Genomic DNA, 17536 nt, shown 5'->3' on the forward strand with positions numbered 1-17536 from the left:
TCCAACTTAATTATTACTGCAAAGGCAGTCCAGTTTAACTGTAGTCAGCTGGAATGAACTTTAATTCCAGTACAGCAGCAGCAATCTGTTTAAAAAAGCACTCTTCTGTTGTGTAAGTAAAGTGAAGTAGATCTGCAGTCCCATGATCTGCAGTACCATTATTTAGCATTTGTGTTTCCTAACTTCCTCAAAGAGGTGAAGTACCAGTACTTAATCTCTGATGGTGTGGGAATATATCGAGTATACCTGCAGAGTTTTTTTTTAACTATTTGGAAAATTTGAATTTTGAATAGCTCCAGGCTGACTTGGTATGTGCCAGGTACACTTGAAGGCCAATTCAACCATCTCATCCAGCCAATCTCCATGAGTGGGTGTAGGCTCTGGCAAGTCAGGGAGCAGAAAGCTTGGCATTACCACCAGCAACAAAAAATCATTTTGAGGCAATTTATGTAATATACATCAGTTCAGTGCAATTTCGGCAAATGGCAGATAGATATGAGTGTAATAGATATGATTTATATGCGTTTGAATAGCACATGGAATTTTTGTCTTGATATACTAATGTGTTAAAATGTCATTCATTTTTAGCACTTAGTATTTCCTCCTCAGGGGAAATGGTTTATTACTTTTGTCTATGTTGAAACAATTATACAACACTATTCCTGCGTACTGTCCCCGCACATCCATACGTAGAATGTTTGTAGATGGATAGCACATACGTGCTCTTTATGAACATGGTATGTGACTGAATAGTAAGTTGTTGGACATGAGAGCAGCACAACAATTTTCCTTTCTCAGTTATAATGCAGTAGACCTAAAAGTTTTACACACAAAAGCAAAAGTTTATTTCAGCCACCTATTTTGCCACCTATCCAGCACAGGAGTCTAATTAGGACATGCAGAGACAATGTGCAATCAAGATGGATGTTTTAAACGCCCTCCACTTATAATTTAAACTATTTTAGAATTGTGCCTCCGGTGTTCACAGCCCTATTCTGTGTAGTCAGCTGTCATACCCACCTGCCATTAATGCTACCTGATCATAAGTATTTATGAGGCTTGAATATAGATTCAAGGGCATTCATTTGGAAACTGGCGTGCATGCGCCTTATTGGCCGGTGTGCAGATCAAAGCAAAGCGATTGGCAGTCGAAGCTGATGCACAGTTTCTCCAGCCTTTCTGTGTACAGGAGGCAGTGTATGCGTCACTGAACACTGAACTGCTGAACGGTGCCTGACCCCTCCCCTTCGACCTCATCTCCGCAGGCTCATCTCCAAAACAGCAGGGGCGAGGGCGAACCCAACCCCGTGGCCCCGTTGGCCAGCGAGGAGACCGTCGACCAGCTGGACGGCCTGCAGGAGAGCAGCGACGTGGACGATAACTCCGACGACGATGACGACGACGATGTGAGAATCTCACCGCGGTCCGACAGCCCCCGAGGTTAGTGCATCGCATCGGCGCAGGGGCGGGGCGGGGCCGCAGGTTGTCCCATGTCTATTATTACCCAAACGGAGACGCACTCACGGACTGCTGCCATGGTAACGCTGTGTCTGTGCCTCCGCTCATTACGCAGAATTAGCTCAAATGCCTCCGTCTTAATATAACCACCCCGGCGTGGAGAAACCGCCAAAGCCGACACTGCTATATATACCATAGCAATATGCAGCTGACGGTTCTGAAGCTGATATTAATCAGCTGCATGCAGCATTCTTAGAAACATGCCCACTTCAAAGTATTCTAACTTTCTCTTTTTTTACTTTTACAGTTCAGATACTTTAGTTTAGCAGGTTTATCGATGTCAGCCGATTAGAGGGCGAGAGAAAAAAATTGCGGCCGTGGTCAAAAATTTCTAACGAAACTCGGAAGAGGAAAATTCCTCCTTTGGGACAGCCCTCAATTCTGCGCAAAGCCCATTTATTTTATTTCAGGAGAGGGAGAGACCCTGACCTTTTGTTCAGACTTCTAGGTTTCACCGCGTGCCCACACACTTTTATGTAACGTGAATTGATTTTGTAACTAGTCGCGCGCACACAGAAAAACGCTCGTTTTCTCCCCCTGCCCTTTCACCCTGCGTATTGCTCCAGCTCTCTCGCTGTGTATTGTGTAGGTGTGTCAGAATGAGAAATCCTGTCTCTCCAGCTACATTGCTGTGTTTGCAGTGTGGGTGGATAGCGCCGCACTGCCAATATTTAACCCCCTACATTTTTGTCCTATTTATTCCTCCCTCTCTCCATCGCTGCCGAAGCCTTCACAATTTGCTTTCGCTCCAAAGCTGTCCAAGTCAAACTCGGAGGAAGCTTTTATTGACATTACATGGCTATTTATGTTGGACCAGAGCTCTTAGCAAGGGGGGATTGACAGTTAGCGGGAATGACAGATTAGGAGAAATAACGTGACACGCATTTTCCTTCTATCCACAATTCCCTCCAGACCTGCAGGACATTCCCGAGGAGAGCGAGTGTGGAGCAGACTTGCGGGAAACGGAAGCAGACTGTGAGACGCACAGCTAACGACAGCCTCACCCGGCCTAGAACCTACAACCTGGAACCGGGAACCTGGAACCTAGAACCGGGAACCATGGTCTCATCTCAGAGGGAATTGCAATCCTGAACTCACCTTTCATTTTGTATATAGAAGTCCATCTAGAAAGCAATTATCATATTATGTTAAGGTATAAACCTGCAATGGAGATGTGCTACAGTTCATAACACATGGTATACTATCATTTTAGTTTAAATTATGTCTCTAGAATCCTCCTTTGAATCTTGTTTCTTTTCAGTTGCTCCTCTTGCTCCTTCCTCCTTTCATTCCATCCCTTTTGTTATCAAGAAGATAGATGCCAAATGCCAAAAGGAGATGAGAGGAAGGAGCATAGCAGTAGCCACGCCAACGATAGGATTCTAAGGTAGATTTGAGGAGCTGTTTGTGTACTAAAATATAGAGTATGATTAATAATAGGCTAACCTATTTTAGCTGTCATTTCATCCAGTATCCTTGCATTTTCTGTGGTCTGGACAGCTCATTGACTGAAGCTCAATGTTCACACGAGGCAGAACTTGGGAGGAAGATGCAGAGGGCTGGGGGAGGGAGGAGGGGGGCATAGTGATATGTACTGTATATAAATATGTTAGAATGCTGTGCGGGTAAAGATCTGCTCTCACCCACCTCCCCTGTTTCAACACGTACACTTGAATTCTCTTGTACTTTGGAAGGAAAAAAAAAACCAAAATTTTTTTTACTTACATTTTATGAAGGGGGTGGGGAGAATTAAGAATGGATTTTTACTGAGGCGGGGGGGGGGAGGGGGGGTCTTGCAATTAACTGTTCAGAATTGCGTGGGACATTCTTTAAAAATGTAACCAAAGCCAATTTATAATAATTATCATTTCAAAATGCAGGAGCTAATTTTTTTATCAGAAAGGAATCATACGAGCACTAACTATTTAACTGGATTTTTTCACTGGTGCATACATTAGATTTGAATATTGATAAATATTGGTAACTGAATAATCCAGCACACTAAACCACCAGAGGTTTGCCTTTATCACCCAGAGTTTCCTGTCATCTACCTCCCCAACTAGTTTTCAGTTTGGAATTAAAAAGCGTTTTCATTTTATGAATTCATTCCAGGGATTGGTTAATTAACTGGAAGCTTCAATTTCTATGTATTCACAAAGCAATCAACTGGAACTCAAAGCCAGTGTGTTTTTTAATGGCTTCCCTCAGTTCTGAACAGCTGTAGAGTAGACAGGGAACGTAGTAGATAAACTGGATTTATAGTGTTTCCTTGTTTGAATTGCAAAAGAAATTCAGTAGTGTTTTTTCTATATCATATTATATATATTATATATATAAAGTATGTATTTCTGTGTATAGATATCCGATCTGTGCTGAAAAAAAGAGTGTTGACTTTTTAAACTTATGTTGTAATTTTATTTTAATTTTAAGTTTTGTTTTTGTTTGACTATGTATTTGGTTGGTTTGTGTTATATTCATAAATCTGGCAGAAATTAATGGTATTGTGTTTGTATTTTTTTCTGTTTGATATAGAAAAAGTTTCACAACACTGAAATAAAATGTCATTCTTGAGTTTAGTAACCTGCTTTGCACACAAAACATGCACACTGTCACTCATTTAAGGTGTTCTCTTCTATTTGCACATAACAAGAAGTAATATATTAATGTTGGAAATGTTTATTATTTCCATTTTCGCTTCCCTATCCACGTGGCCTATTGGTAAATGAGTAAATATAGTATTGTATAGAGGTGGAAGAGAAGTAAATTCACTCTCTTGTGCACCAGTGAGGTATTTTTCCAGGAGAGAGAGACACACCCGAAAGCGCCGATTTATGAGCAGGTTGTTTGCCTGCCCTGCAGTCCCAGTCCGCTATCCAAACGGGATACTCTCCTCGTCGTGGTTCAGGTGCCTGACTGCACATCCGCTTTAGAAGTTGCTAGTGTGGTTCAGCGGCTCACGGGTTTACAGAGAGACGGATATCAAATAGGACTGCCTCAACGGAACAGTAAATAACAGTCGGTAAAGTATTTTGGCGGAGGGGGACCAGACGCTTAGGACAACATAAGTAGCAAGACAACGCACAGCCCGGTGCAAAACTGATGTAAGTAATGGCTGATTGCTCTTTTGTAGTATTGTTTTAAAGAAAATGACCGTAGACGTTCCGGAGTATTCTCTGGCCTAAAATTACAACAGTTGCTGTTAGTTGAAAATGCAACCGTTTTTTCTTACAACTGCTGCAAAATGTTAGTCCTCGATAATTAGGCCTTAATCGATAATCGGATCGAACTTACTTCGAGTGTTTGGTTGAACTATTTGTATTAAGTATCGGTGACATCACAGTTGATTGATCACAGGTTAAATGAGGTTTTCCGTTATTAGTGCATTTTTGTGCGTACTTACATTCTGACGTAGCCTATTTAATACATTTTAAAGGAAGGTATTGGTTTAAATGCAATTCACGAGAAAACTTGCAAATGATAGGACATGGAAAATATCGACGTTTCTTTTTAATTCAAATGAATATTTTGGTAATTATATTGGGCTGGTGTGAAGTAAGATTACCTTGAAACAGTTAAATAGTTCAAAGTGTCAAAAAGATTGACTTTGGAGGTATGCAATTATTCTAAAATCAAAACTGATTGAGAGTCCAATATCCGTAGCACTGAGTCACAGCCACACCTACACAATTCACAGGGGGTTGGCTACCTGTTCTGTCCAGCAGCACACATACAGGTGTGCTCACCCTTGGTCTTGCATGTCTTGCATCTGCCACTCCTGTTCATTGTGTTGAGCTCACTTTCACCTGGAATTCCCGGAATGCAAGGGGCGTTAGACACTCCCTGTTAATGGGGCACTGCTGCCAGGGTCGACTCCCTCAACCCTCCCAGAGAGAGAGAGGGAGAGCTGAGAAATGATTCAGCGTTACGGGGAATTTATCCAGACTAAAGGAGTAGGTGGCACCATGTGCAGTTTGTTGCATATCTTACATTTATTGGTTTAGCAAATTGTCTTTTCCAGAACAAACCTCCAAAGCAGTGCGAGCAATTAGGCTGGATGAACCTCAGTGCAGGTGTAAAGCATTCAGAACTCTGAACGCTGCACAGTGCTGCAAACATGTTATCATACACAAGTGACATAGTGACAGAGATATCACTATTCTCTTACTGCAAGTAACGAGTCAAATGTAAGATAACTGAAATGTCGATTGCAAAGTGCTCTATTAGTCAAGAACTACTTGAATACTTGTTCAGCAAATCCTGGATATTGCTTTGATTGGTGAGTCTGAATTGAGGATGCTTAGATGTAGCTCAGGGAGTTCTTGGTGTGTGTTGAAGGGTGGTCTGTGCCCCTGATGTTCTGACTACTGGCCCATACAGTGGGGGCAACATGCTCCACCACTGGGGGGCAACAAACAATCAGCTATGTGTCACAATTCATAGCTCCAGATGAAGTTAACCGAGGTGCGTGTTAAAATTTGCTCCTGTGCCATGGTGAAAAAAATTGTAGCTAACTGTTTTTGTAAATAAATCAATTGTATTTGCAATTTCATTTTATTCTTCAGAAAATGTAAATGTTTCGTATTTCTTAAAGTTTTGTATCGGAACATTGGTGTGTCTCAGTGGTTCAGGAACAGCATTAAATCAGGCTTGAAGACTGGGGAAGCAGCTTTTAATTAGGTGCATACTACTTAGGGTGCAATGATGTATTTTGGCATGCATATACTAACACTGTTTTTCTAAATAAAGGTGAAAAAACTGGCAAATAGCCCTGAAATGAGTTTGAAATTATGAAATTGCACAGAATCGTTTTCCCTGTATGCCTTGCTCTTCCTTTAAAATCTTGCATGGAGGCCATAATCTTTTGAAAGCAAATCTGAATGGTATTCATGCTGCTGTTCTGACGGTTACTGTACTTTGGTCACTTGCGGTTTATTTCAGTGGCGGCAAGTGGTACTCTGGGTCTCATTCGGATGAACAACGCTTGATACTTGACCTGTTGTCAAGCACGTCATGTGACGAGTGTGATGAATTCTAAGCACTGCAGTTTTACTGTTTTAGAGTTTTCTGTACTCTATACATATTCATGTGCAAATCTGAACCACCTCCACTGTTTTTCTCTGTCTCTAGGACCCATAAGACATGGAGGTTCTGTTGAAGTCGGTTGAGACTGTGCCAGTCACCGAGCCTGTAAGCCGGCCAGCGTTTAGTTTCTCGGATTCCAGATTCAGTTTTTTCTATCTGCCTCTCACTCTTTATTCTCCCCCTCTCTCATTTCCCTCTGTTTTTTCTAAACGTATCCCTCTTCTACCCTCTAGTTCACCTTTTCCACAGCTCACCAGTGCTACTGGAACCCTGCCTGTAAGTTTCTGGAAGAAGTGCTAATGGCAGCTTCCCCCCTTCCCCCCTTCTCCCCTTCGCCCCTTCGCCCATCTGTTTCAGGAGATGTGGTGGGGAACGTTGGGCACTATGCGGCCCTTCCCAAATTTCAAACCTGAGAAGGATGTTCGGGAGATCCAGGTGGCCCTGGAGAAGAAAGGTACTGTGGCATCTTCAGTTTCAGGCCCAGAAATATCATGCTGTCCACTATGTACTGATACTGGATTACTGTCTGTTGTATCATACAGTATCATGGTATAGTGGTGTGTTGGATACCAAGACTGGATTGTTCTATGCATACCATTTATTCCAGCATCTGTTGAATGTGCATATTTTATTTCCCCATTACGGGCTCAATGCTTGTTGTTGTTGTGTTGTTTTTTGTCTTTTAAGTACCTGTTATTTTGGAGATGAGGTCACTCGATTGTTGTCTGTTGCTGTGAGCTTGGCAGCTGTGGTGTTATTCATTGGATGGGATTTGTTTGCTTGATAGATGTTAATACTCTGGTGAGGATCTTGACCAACCGCACCAATGCACAGAGACAAGACATCTCCCAGGCCTTCCGTACCCTCAAACAGCAGGTACCACTGTGCTCAGTCAGGGCTTTCGTACGCAGAGCAGTTCAGTTCATCTGCATGCTGCTCTCTGTTGTCCTGTGCTTGCTGCTGCTATATGACTGGGGACTGCAGATGTAAACGGGCTTATAGCAAACTCTGCTGCAATGCATCAAGGCTCATTTTCTGAATTTAATGTTAAATGAAAATAATGAAAATAAAAATATACTACTCATAGTATGCAACACAAACTGTTCAACATTTATTTATACAGGGCTAACATGTCATCTGTATTTTATAAGTATAATAATAATAATAATAATAATAATAATTATTATTATTATTATTATTCTTCTTCTTCTTTTTACAGTAGTGGTAACCAACCCTGTTCCTAGAGGTCTACCGTCCTGTAGGTTTTCATTCCCATCCTAACAAAGTACACCTCATTCAACATCTGGAGATCTTGCTCAGCTGCAAATTAGTCAAGTCAGGTGTGTCATATTAAGGTTGAAAACCTACAGGTTGGTAGACCTCCAGGAACAGAGTTGGTTACCACTGCTGTAAAAAGAATATTGGAGGTTTGGTTACCTCTGTTTTCACAGGTTATATAAAATAATGCATTTTGTCCTATTCAAATCTGCGTGTACTGTATCTTCTATACAAAGGGGGATGACTAAGTAACTGTTTGAGCCAAATACAAATATATCACAGGCTGGAATGCTCCTACTCCTATGAGCCTTGAGCAAGAAGCAAGACAAAAGGAGAAGAAGAGAGCAAGTTTTATTTTCTTATCAAATGAGGTGGTTGTCCTTGATGCTAAGAGTCCCTCTTAGAGTGTATAAAGGGTTGCTGTAAATAAGGCTTTTTAGCACACCGTTGACTCTGTCAGCATGCCTGCTATTTCTGCAGAAATGAAGACCTTCATAATTGGATCTAGTGTCAAATGTTTTTCTGACTGGATTGCCTCTTTATTACAAGACAAGGGTGGATCCCATCTCATCCCATCACTACACATACTCTTACTCAACAGGTGTATTCTAGACAGTAGTGCTGTATACAGAAAAGCACTGATCTTCCACTAAGTATTTCCTATTTCCAATAAAGCAGATACGTCTGTCTCTCCTCCTGTCCCAGGACCTGAGTCAAGCTCTGAAGAAACTGCTGTCTGGGGCACTGGTGGACCTTCTGCTGGGCCTCTTGATGACCCCCGCACAATTTGACGCTCATCGCCTCCGGCAAGCCATGCACGTAAGAGGGCAGACACAGACCGGTGGACAGAGGGGTGAACATGATCAGACTAGAGGGTGTAGACTGTGTACAAGCTAAAGAGGGGCAGACAGCCAGAAGGAAACAGAGGTAGACGCCTGAAATTGGGTTTCCAGGTTGATTTACAGATCCCAAGTTGACCAATGTTATCTGCCTGTCATAGCAATGACGTTATATGGCCAAAAAAGCCCATGTCCTGAAGGATGCTCCCTTTGGAGTAAGTGAGAAACTTCTAACTGGCTTCTTACTGCAATTATGTTTCTAAGAAAACATAAATATGGCTGTAGCAGTCCAGAAACAAGTCCTCTTGCTGTTTTAATTCAAAATGTCTGTTGATATTAAGTTGACATTATTTTCGAAAAATTCCAAAATGTTATATGGCCTTTCAATTCAACAAGTCTGCGTGAACTTAGTGGCAGTTGGTAATGCGGATGCTAATGTGTAATGACAGGTTGCAGACAGGTAGGCTGTGTAATGGTACGTGGTTCAGACTGTGCATGTGTAATACATCTCAGTGCCTGCTTAGCTGTGTTTCTACAAATGTGTTTGTGTGCCTGTGTGAGCGCAGGGTTTGGGAACAGACGAGGAGACTCTGCTGGAGGTCCTGTGCACCAGATCAGCACAGCAGCTCAAAGATATCACTATAGCCTACAAGCAAGGTGAGAGAGTTATTTAGGGATTTAAATATTCCTAACTGCCATAGCAGTACAGTATCTGTACATCAGTAACACCAGCCAAATTGCACATTGAATACACACACACACAGACACACGCACACAGACACACGCACACACACACACACACACACACGGTGGACTGATGGTGCTCTTTGCCTGCAGAGTTTAAACGGTATCTGGAGAATGACCTGATCAGTGAGAGCAGCAAGGTCTTTACCAACCTGATCCTCTCCATACTCAAGGTACGGCCCCGACCCTTCAGAAACAGGAAGTGCAAGACCTGCCGCTGCTGCATGATCCCTGCATGTCAGACACTGCCTCCCTCTTCCCTGCACTCTGCTATTACCCTCCCCTTGATCTTTGGGCCAGACAACCTCATCCATTTACGACCCTGTAGGGGTTACAGTGCCAAATACAGATGGCAAATAAGCAACCGCCATAGCCCATGGAATGCCATGGCAACTTACACACGTCCATTTGCTCGTCATCTTGAGAATTTTATTTTTTTAGAAGGCTTTTACAGTGGCAGTGCAGATAAAATGGTTGCTGTAGATTCTGATCTTTCCTACCAACAGAAGGAGCAGGAGAACATGCAGGGGGTTATCGAATACCAGCTCATTGATCGAGACGTCAGGGTGAGTCTCCACACAGCAGGGCTGTCTTGTTAAGACGAACTGTTATGCTGTTGTTATTTTAACTGGTCCTTTCCCAGCATTTGATGGTGACACACATAGGAGTTAAAAAAAGCTTGATGTTTGAAATTGTTGGATCACTCTCATCCATTGGAAACGGAAAGTATGCCATCTGCTGGAGTTGTGACTTGTGGGGGAAGGTCTGTCAATCCCAAATGATTAATTATAGCTGAATGTATCATTTCGTTCTCTCATTATTCCATGCAGTCCAACCTGACCTTTCAACAGTTGCTGGTAATAATAGTTGTAATAATAGTAATTGTAATAATCATATCTCTGCTTCCCATAAGCTGGCAAGTAAACCAACTTCATCTCATCTTTATTTGTGTTCTTCTCTGGCTCTAGTGTGAGTGAAACAGTAAAACAGGTCACTGATGAGTGTGTGTATGTGTGTGTGTGTGTGTGTGTGTGTGTGTGTGTGTGTGTGCGTGTGCACAGACTCTGACTGAAGCCCTCAGTGGTAAGAAGGCGGACCCTATCCCCTGGATCAGGGTACTCACGACAAGGGATTATGACCATCTTGACAGAGGTACAGTGTGTCTCCCTGCCAACCCTGCTGTCCAATGGGCGTAACATGTGGAGCATCTGGCTTTCTCTTTCTCTCTCTCTCTCTCTCTCTCTCTCACTCTTTTCTCTTTATTTATTTTCTTTCTTGTTTAGTCTTGTTCAGGTGGGAGTGTATTCAGGGTGAGACTGTGGACAAAGCACTGCAGAAGCACTTTTCTGGGGACCTCAGACTGGGGTTGCGAGTATTGGGTAAGGTAATCATTTTGTAATTGCTGCATGCATGCTTTGGCAAGCATATATACAGGCAGGCATGTGTGTGTGTGTGTACATTTGCATGTGTACAGGGCATGTGTGTATGTTTACTTTAATGCAGGGGCCTGTGTGTGTACATTTGCTGGTGCACGTTTGTATGTATGTTTGTGTGTGTGCAGGTGCATGTGTGTGTACATATACGTGCTTGCAAGTGCATGTGCCTGTACATTTACGTGCATGCAGGTGCATGTGTGTGTGTACATTTACATGTGTGCAGGTGCATGTGTGTGTACTGTTGCGTGCTTGCAGCTGCTTGATTGTGGGTGTAGACATGTTGTATTGAGGTCATTATTCCACTGTGTGTGCATGTCCTCAGTTCGTACTATCCAGAACACCCCTCTATACCTGGCCCAGCGGCTGCAGGCCTGCATGAAGGTGAGCATCTGAGTGTGCGTCATGCCTGTGTGGGCATCTGGCTGTTGCCCCGTCCCACCAGCTCAGTTTGTGTGGGCTGCCCCCTGTTGGTGCCATTGGCCTATCTGCTTATAGTCAGACATTAATTTCTCCCTGCCTGTTTCGTTCTGTGAATATCTCTGGATGTATCCTAAACATATCTCCCCTCATGCCCATATATGTGCATGTGTGTGTGTGTGTTTGTGTGTGTGTGTGTGTGCGTGTGTTTGTGTGTGCGTGTGTGTGTGTGTGTGTTACAGAAAAACAATGTGCTGTTTGGTATCCTGGTCTCTCGCAGTGAGGAGGATCTTCTCAGCGTGAGAGTGGAATATCGCAGATTGACCAATACCTCCCTCTACTCAGCTCTACAGGTCACACCAACACCAGCTCTCATACCTTACTTTACACTGCTCTACAGTTCAGACACACATCTGCTGTAAAATACAAACACATTTTTTTCTTGTGGACTTCAAACACATCTATATTCCAAATAAAGATATTGACAAGAATCAACAAAATATTCTGAGCCAATGATTTATGCTAATACTGCGGGCGCATTAATGTACTGTATGCACGGTCGTATGCAAATGAATGATTGATGAATGATGATACCAAAAACTAGTGCTACTCAGAGGAGCTAGCTGTTCTCTGTTTTACTGTGAGGTGTTAATGTAAGTCCTCTCTCATCTCACTCTATCCACAGAAAGAATTTAAGGGGGATCTTCAGCTGGCCCTATTAGCCTTGTGCCGGGCCGAAGACGTGTAGCCAAACAGAGGGGCAGAGAGAAAAAGAACAAACAGTCGTCAAATATATACTCTCTATATGATTACCTACATACTGAAGCACACCACAGCTTTTATTCACACACAGAACCCGCCTACATCCTGTAATCACAGACATGGTCTGTTTTTGATCTGCCAGCGTTAATGTTCATCGCCACCCTAGCTATCCAGGTAGGATTTGATGTACAGATGAAATGGCTGGTTTTGTGCACGGCACAATTCAGTCATAGCATTAAGTGGCCGAGTTTCATTGTTCATCTTAATGGAAAAGCCAGAACTTACTCTCTGAATATTTAGCTTCTCTCTAGCCCCGACTCCTGTGCGCCACTAGTTTTAAAAGATCTTCTGAACTCCAGCAGCTGAATGGCTTAAAGATTTTCACATTAATTCGATTTCCATTATAGCCAAAGAGCGCGAATGCGCATGTCGGAAAACTTCCGGACTGCGTGCAGACATGGCTCCCTCCCGCCTCAGAGCAAGTGCGAGGGATTTCGGGAGGGCAACTGTGCGGGATTCTTCACGTTTAGGCTCCGCCTCTCTCTGATCTCACAAATCCCAAGACAATGTCAGCCAAGAGACAATTATTAATATCCCCGTGCATAGCTGCCATTTCTCCCGACCCATCAATCTTCAGCTGCAGACTGGGAGTAGAGTTTCCCTCCTGTTTGGGGGGGGCGGCAGGCAGGGGGGTTGAGTTATATAAAGGTTCACATATCCAGATGAGGCCATCCTCTCTGGCCATTGTATGAGTCAGGTAGAAATGTATGTAGAGACTGTCTTTGTTCATAGGGGGCAATGAGCATTTTTTACTATTGTCTCCAATTTCCAGAGAGTTTCCTGAGATGTTTACATTGATTTGTGTTTCTCACATAATGGACTGTGATTTAGTTTGATTATTGTATATTATTGTGTCTAAATCAAACACAATAAAGCAATTGTTTTTGATGCATTTCTGTCATTTGTTTTTTTAACTTCACGAATTTGAATAACTGTACACCAATATCATAATTAGGGCTCATAATTGTGATCAACATTGTTATGAATCTCACTGTAGTTTGTCTATAATAACACCAAATTCTCAATCTGTCAGTGAATTCAGACAGTGTTGCTTTGCTACATCACACTTTTTTATTTGGACATCACATTTATTTCAATGTACGTTGTCACAACTGTGTGTGTTTGTGTGTGTGAATGTAAATTAGAATAAAGGAAGACCAAGGGAGGTACGAATGGAGGAAGCAGAATCGAGAAGCAAAAGGAAGGATAAAAGTGAGTGCCAAAAATGACTGATGTCAAAAGAGGGCGGGACAAAATATGAGGGAGGAGCTAATACAAATGTGGAGTGGTTGGGAATACAGAGGTGGGAGGGGCTAGCTAATCCTACAACTTGGATATAAAAAAAGAAAAACCCCAACTCAGTGGTGGTCTGGGCTTGGACACTCTTTCTCTCTGCCCTTGGCCCCATAAAGCTTCTCTCTCTCTCTTTCCTTTTGTGCTCTTTCTCTGTCCTACAGTGTTAGTGGTCCATTACTTTTCTGCCCCATCTTCCTTGGCTCAGAAGCTCAGTGAAACCCAGCAAAAATGGAGGCCGTTAAGAAGAAGATGCTGATGCTGAAGCTGGATAAGGAGAACGCCTTAGACCAGGCCGAACAGGCAGAAACCGACAAGAAGGCGGCGGAAGAGAGGAGCAAGCAGGTGGGCCAGCACAGAGATGTTTCTCTGCCAAAAATATAATGTAAATCACGAAGGCAAGGAGGCAGGTCAACTTGTGTGATTTCTCCGGCCTAGTAGAGATTTGAATTTAGTATGGTACAGTGAATTAAATAAGGCAAAAAAATAATAAAATTAATAACCTGTCATGAGAAAAAATTGCTTGTGGACAGGCATTGTTAAAGGAATAAGGACTGTACGTTATGTGTCATTGACTTAACTGGAATATTCTGTACCCTTTCAATGGGAAACTAAATGCAATTTGATGCAGCAACTTTCAATTAATAGTGCTAATTAAGCTAAATAAATTATTAACATTGTTTTACTTGAATGGTAGGAAAGCTTAAGTTTATTAATGAAGCAGAACATTTCAGTTCCAGGGACAAAGCATGCCTTGAGCATAGTGTAGCACAGAATGTAACAAAATCTCCTGCTACTCCTTAAAAGGCAATATGAAGGGGTTCCCAACTTTAGATGTTGTTCTGAGCCAGGGTATAGACAACCCTGGTCTGGGACATCTTGGGGATTTGTTCCATCTGAGCTTGATCACCAGAGTTTGATGGATGATTAAAAGTCTGAGCCTGAATATTCTGAATGGTGCAATGCCGAGTACGTCCAGCGCATTGGTCTCCTGCATTCATTAAACCTGATTAACTACAACTCATTCAAAGGAGTCCAGTTGTATAGTTACATGTTTAGATGGAGCAGGAACCAGGACCATCTCTGGCACTTGAGGACCAGGGTCGCCTACCTCTCATCTACATACTGACCTTATGTGTACACAGAAGAAATGCTACATTTGTTCCATGTCACTTAATAATTGCAAGGTCCGGCACTGACACTGTATTTATTCTGTATTTATGCTGTAACGGCCCTGAGCACTCTTTAGGAATTACAGCTACAACTATAACGGGAGTGAGGGGCCAGGTCTCCCTAGAGGCAGCAATCCACAGTTGGTGATCTAACGGGGTAAAAACAGTATGAGAGAGAGAGAGAGAGAGAGAGAGAGAGGAATGATTTTACTCAGCAGGAGTGAAAGATGAGAGCTCAGAGGGAGTATTTATACCCACTCTGTGGTGGCATGGCAACATAGCATACCTCTCCATTGTTATATGTACTTGGGTACAGACATGCATCGCTTTTTGATGATTATCAGGTTCTCTGCGCAGCCCAAGCCCACTCCTACTTTTGGCTTTGCCACTCTGATTCTACAGTCCAGAAATCATGTTAATCTAAGCCGCAATCAGCTATAGTATAGTCCACAGTTTTGGCTTCTGGATTTCTTTTCATAATGTTCCTTTCTCCCCCGTACCTCTTTACCTATCTCTGTGTATTTCTCTATACTCATCTTTCTCTCTCTTCCTATCTGGCTCTCTAACCCCACAGTCTCTCTCCTTCTCTCCCACTCTCACCCACTCTACCTATCAGCTCATTACGAGTCACTCACCTCCAGTACTTCCTGTCCTCTGACTGTCTCTTCTCCTCTTCCACTGTCTGCATATAATGTTCTTCTCCCTCTTTCTGTCCCCCTCTTCTCCCTCAGCATGAGGAAGAGCTGCTGGCCATGCAGAAGAAGCTCAAGGGAACAGAGGATGAGCTGGACAAGTACACTGAGGCCCTCAAGGATGCCCAGGAGAAGCTGGATCTGGCGGAGAAGAAGGCTGCAGACGTGAGTGCCAGGACAGCTGCGCAGGGCCGTCAAGCATGCGCATGCAACAACACTGCATCCAGCCTGCTGAGCTCACTCACAACAACAGCAAGCCAGTCAACAGCCGGCTGCTGCACATTCTGTAGCTGCAACACAATTTAGCAGAGCCCAGAACAATACACATAAAAACCAAAGGGCAACTCTGCATGCTACATCAATCAATGTTTTCTACAGACATGCTTTTAAACCTTTGAAGGGTACATATTTGGATTTTCTCCAAAATTATAAGTCAGTGTTCTAGAACTCTGCTTTTAATTACCAGTATTTATTGTTACATCAACATTGGAATGTTCAGTTATGAACATTCTAATCACGTTTTTTGTGATCTCACACCTCAAAGAGTAAAAAATTCAGTATAAATACAGAAAAAGATCACTGTAAGATACAAACTAAATTTTGCGTGTTATTTTTCTAGACTTATCCACGCCAAAAATTTGACTCTTTCAGAGTCCAACCCCTACCCAGATAATATTCAGACACATCTGGACGGACAGACAAACACAAACACAAATGCTTGCATGCATCCAGGCACATGCATAGGTAGACATATATGTACAATTCTGTAGCTCTGCCTCCTGTTCCCTTCATTCGCTGATATTCTCTACCTCACAGCTGTTGCACTCTGATCCCTCTCATTTGACAATGATGTCATCCTATAAAGTTATAACTGTGCTGTCCAACTATCCATTGCTGGCATAAACGTTTTAATACCCCAAACCTCAAACCAGCAGGATGAAGGAGGAGCCAGGCCTAAGCACTGACTTGCCCCCAACTCAGCTGTACAGTCTATCAATGTTAGATAGTCAGTTAACATATTGATCATGTACTGTAAATATCCTTTATATTTGTGTCATAGGTGTTTCAGTCTGTAAGCTTCTCACGGCTGAAAATCAAATATTTAGTTATGTAGCTAACTTCACGGTGTCTATCAAAAATCTGTCAAACAAATTACAATCAGCAAGAAAAGATGGCCAAACATTTTGGCCAAAACAGCAGTACTACCATATTGCTGAATTGTGGATTTTGACCCTTTCCCCAGCTCTCTCCCAATGTCCTCCATGGCTGTGATTAAACAGCCTTGGCTGGACAGCGCGCTCCGTATATAGAAAGCGCACCTGTTGCAATAATAGTTTGCCTTGTTATGGCAAAGTCATGCAGGGACAAGTCATGCCAAAATACCAGAGGGGATTAAAACAGACTACCCGAGGACCCACAGAAGGTGATGGGGCGTGGAGGGGAAGCAGTATGCGCAGATAGCTTTGCAAATGGTGCTGCACTGATCCAGGTCTGTAAGATGACACAGTATTGCAGAGCATGCTAAATACTCCCCTTTACCCATGAACAACATCAATGATGACCACGCAGTAAAGCATGACAAATATATTGTACATTGCAAAATATAGTAAATAGATAATTAGCTATTTCTTCATATTTCAGGTTGAGAAAGGCAAAATCAATAGCAAATGCAGAAAATAAGTAGCAGACCAGGTTCCCAAGGCTTTAGGAGTCATATTGTAAGGTTAATTATATACATGACCGAGCTAAAGTTTTACGCCTATTATCGCATATGCATGGCCAAAAAACATGCACATTCCCTTTTTTTATTACAAAGTGGACATGCCTCCTGCATAATTGACTATATGAATGGCAAGGACAGTATGAATGGCTTCCCACCTACAGGATGGATAAAGCCAAGCAAGCTTCCCGCTGCCACTTGTCTTTTTTCTGCTGCAGAATGACGCTAATATCTTCCCTAATCTTGCATAAATTCACAGAGCACAGACCCAGGACACCAATATGCTGATAATTAGGAAAGGCAAAGTGCTCTCAAGTCTTTAATCTCTGTGTCTTTCAGATGTTATCCAACACCTAGAATGACTCACAGGGCCTTCCACAAGAGGCTTCCAGTGCAACTGGATCCTAGTCCTTAGTTTATACTGCTTGTTCTCTTAAAGAACAGGGTCAAACAGATTTAGACAGTGAGCTGCCCCAATTGGCCAGTTGGCTCCTTGTCTGTAAAGTAAGGGATTAGTTATGTT

The 17536-nt window shown here is 42.7% G+C and overlaps 3 protein-coding genes across 13 annotated transcripts in view; all 3 read left to right on the forward strand.

Moving 5' to 3' along the window:
• The window catches only part of LOC118223396 (rho guanine nucleotide exchange factor 2-like), a 62609-nt gene extending 58595 nt beyond the window's left edge, over window positions 1-4014 (forward strand). For all 6 annotated transcript variants that reach the window (XM_035409900.1, XM_035409904.1, XM_035409902.1 and 3 more), the window contains 2 exons: window positions 1266-1440; window positions 2431-4014. In XM_035409900.1, coding sequence (XP_035265791.1) covers window positions 1266-1440; window positions 2431-2510 — 255 coding nt within the window. In that variant the 3' untranslated portion in view covers window positions 2511-4014. The remainder of the gene's footprint in view (window positions 1-1265; window positions 1441-2430) is intronic.
• Window positions 4015-4189: 175 nt separating this feature from the next.
• zgc:101785 (uncharacterized protein LOC450032 homolog) lies at window positions 4190-13028 on the forward strand. 3 transcript variants are annotated; one of them, XM_035409938.1, is made up of 14 exons: window positions 4191-4423; window positions 4469-4619; window positions 6646-6705; window positions 6958-7054; window positions 7388-7476; window positions 8584-8697; window positions 9284-9374; window positions 9555-9634; window positions 9968-10027; window positions 10523-10613; window positions 10745-10840; window positions 11220-11278; window positions 11557-11667; window positions 12000-13028. In XM_035409938.1, exons 3-14 carry the CDS (start codon window positions 6658-6660, stop codon window positions 12060-12062), a joined length of 999 nt encoding a protein of 332 aa, XP_035265829.1. In that variant the 5' UTR covers window positions 4191-4423; window positions 4469-4619; window positions 6646-6657; the 3' UTR covers window positions 12063-13028. The 3 variants fall into 3 exon arrangements, 2 of the variants coding, with proteins under 2 accessions (XP_035265837.1, XP_035265829.1); XR_004764443.1 differs by lacking the exon at window positions 11220-11278 and having other exon boundaries at window positions 4190-4619; XM_035409946.1 differs by lacking the exon at window positions 6646-6705 and having other exon boundaries at window positions 4190-4619.
• Window positions 13029-13494: 466 nt separating this feature from the next.
• Window positions 13495-17536, forward strand: part of LOC118223441 (tropomyosin alpha-3 chain-like) — a 28481-nt gene continuing 24439 nt past the window's right edge. Inside the window, exons 1-2 of one of the 4 annotated variants that reach the window (XM_035409997.1) lie at window positions 13495-13774; window positions 15333-15458. In XM_035409997.1, the coding sequence (XP_035265888.1) occupies window positions 13661-13774; window positions 15333-15458 (240 nt within the window). In that variant the 5' untranslated portion in view covers window positions 13495-13660. The remainder of the gene's footprint in view (window positions 13775-15332; window positions 15459-17536) is intronic. The other 3 variants (XM_035409977.1, XM_035409988.1, XM_035409966.1) reach the window with 3 other exon arrangements.

This window comes from Anguilla anguilla, chromosome 1 (genome assembly GCF_013347855.1).
Source record: "Anguilla anguilla isolate fAngAng1 chromosome 1, fAngAng1.pri, whole genome shotgun sequence".
Taxonomy (NCBI): Eukaryota; Metazoa; Chordata; class Actinopteri; order Anguilliformes; family Anguillidae; genus Anguilla; species Anguilla anguilla.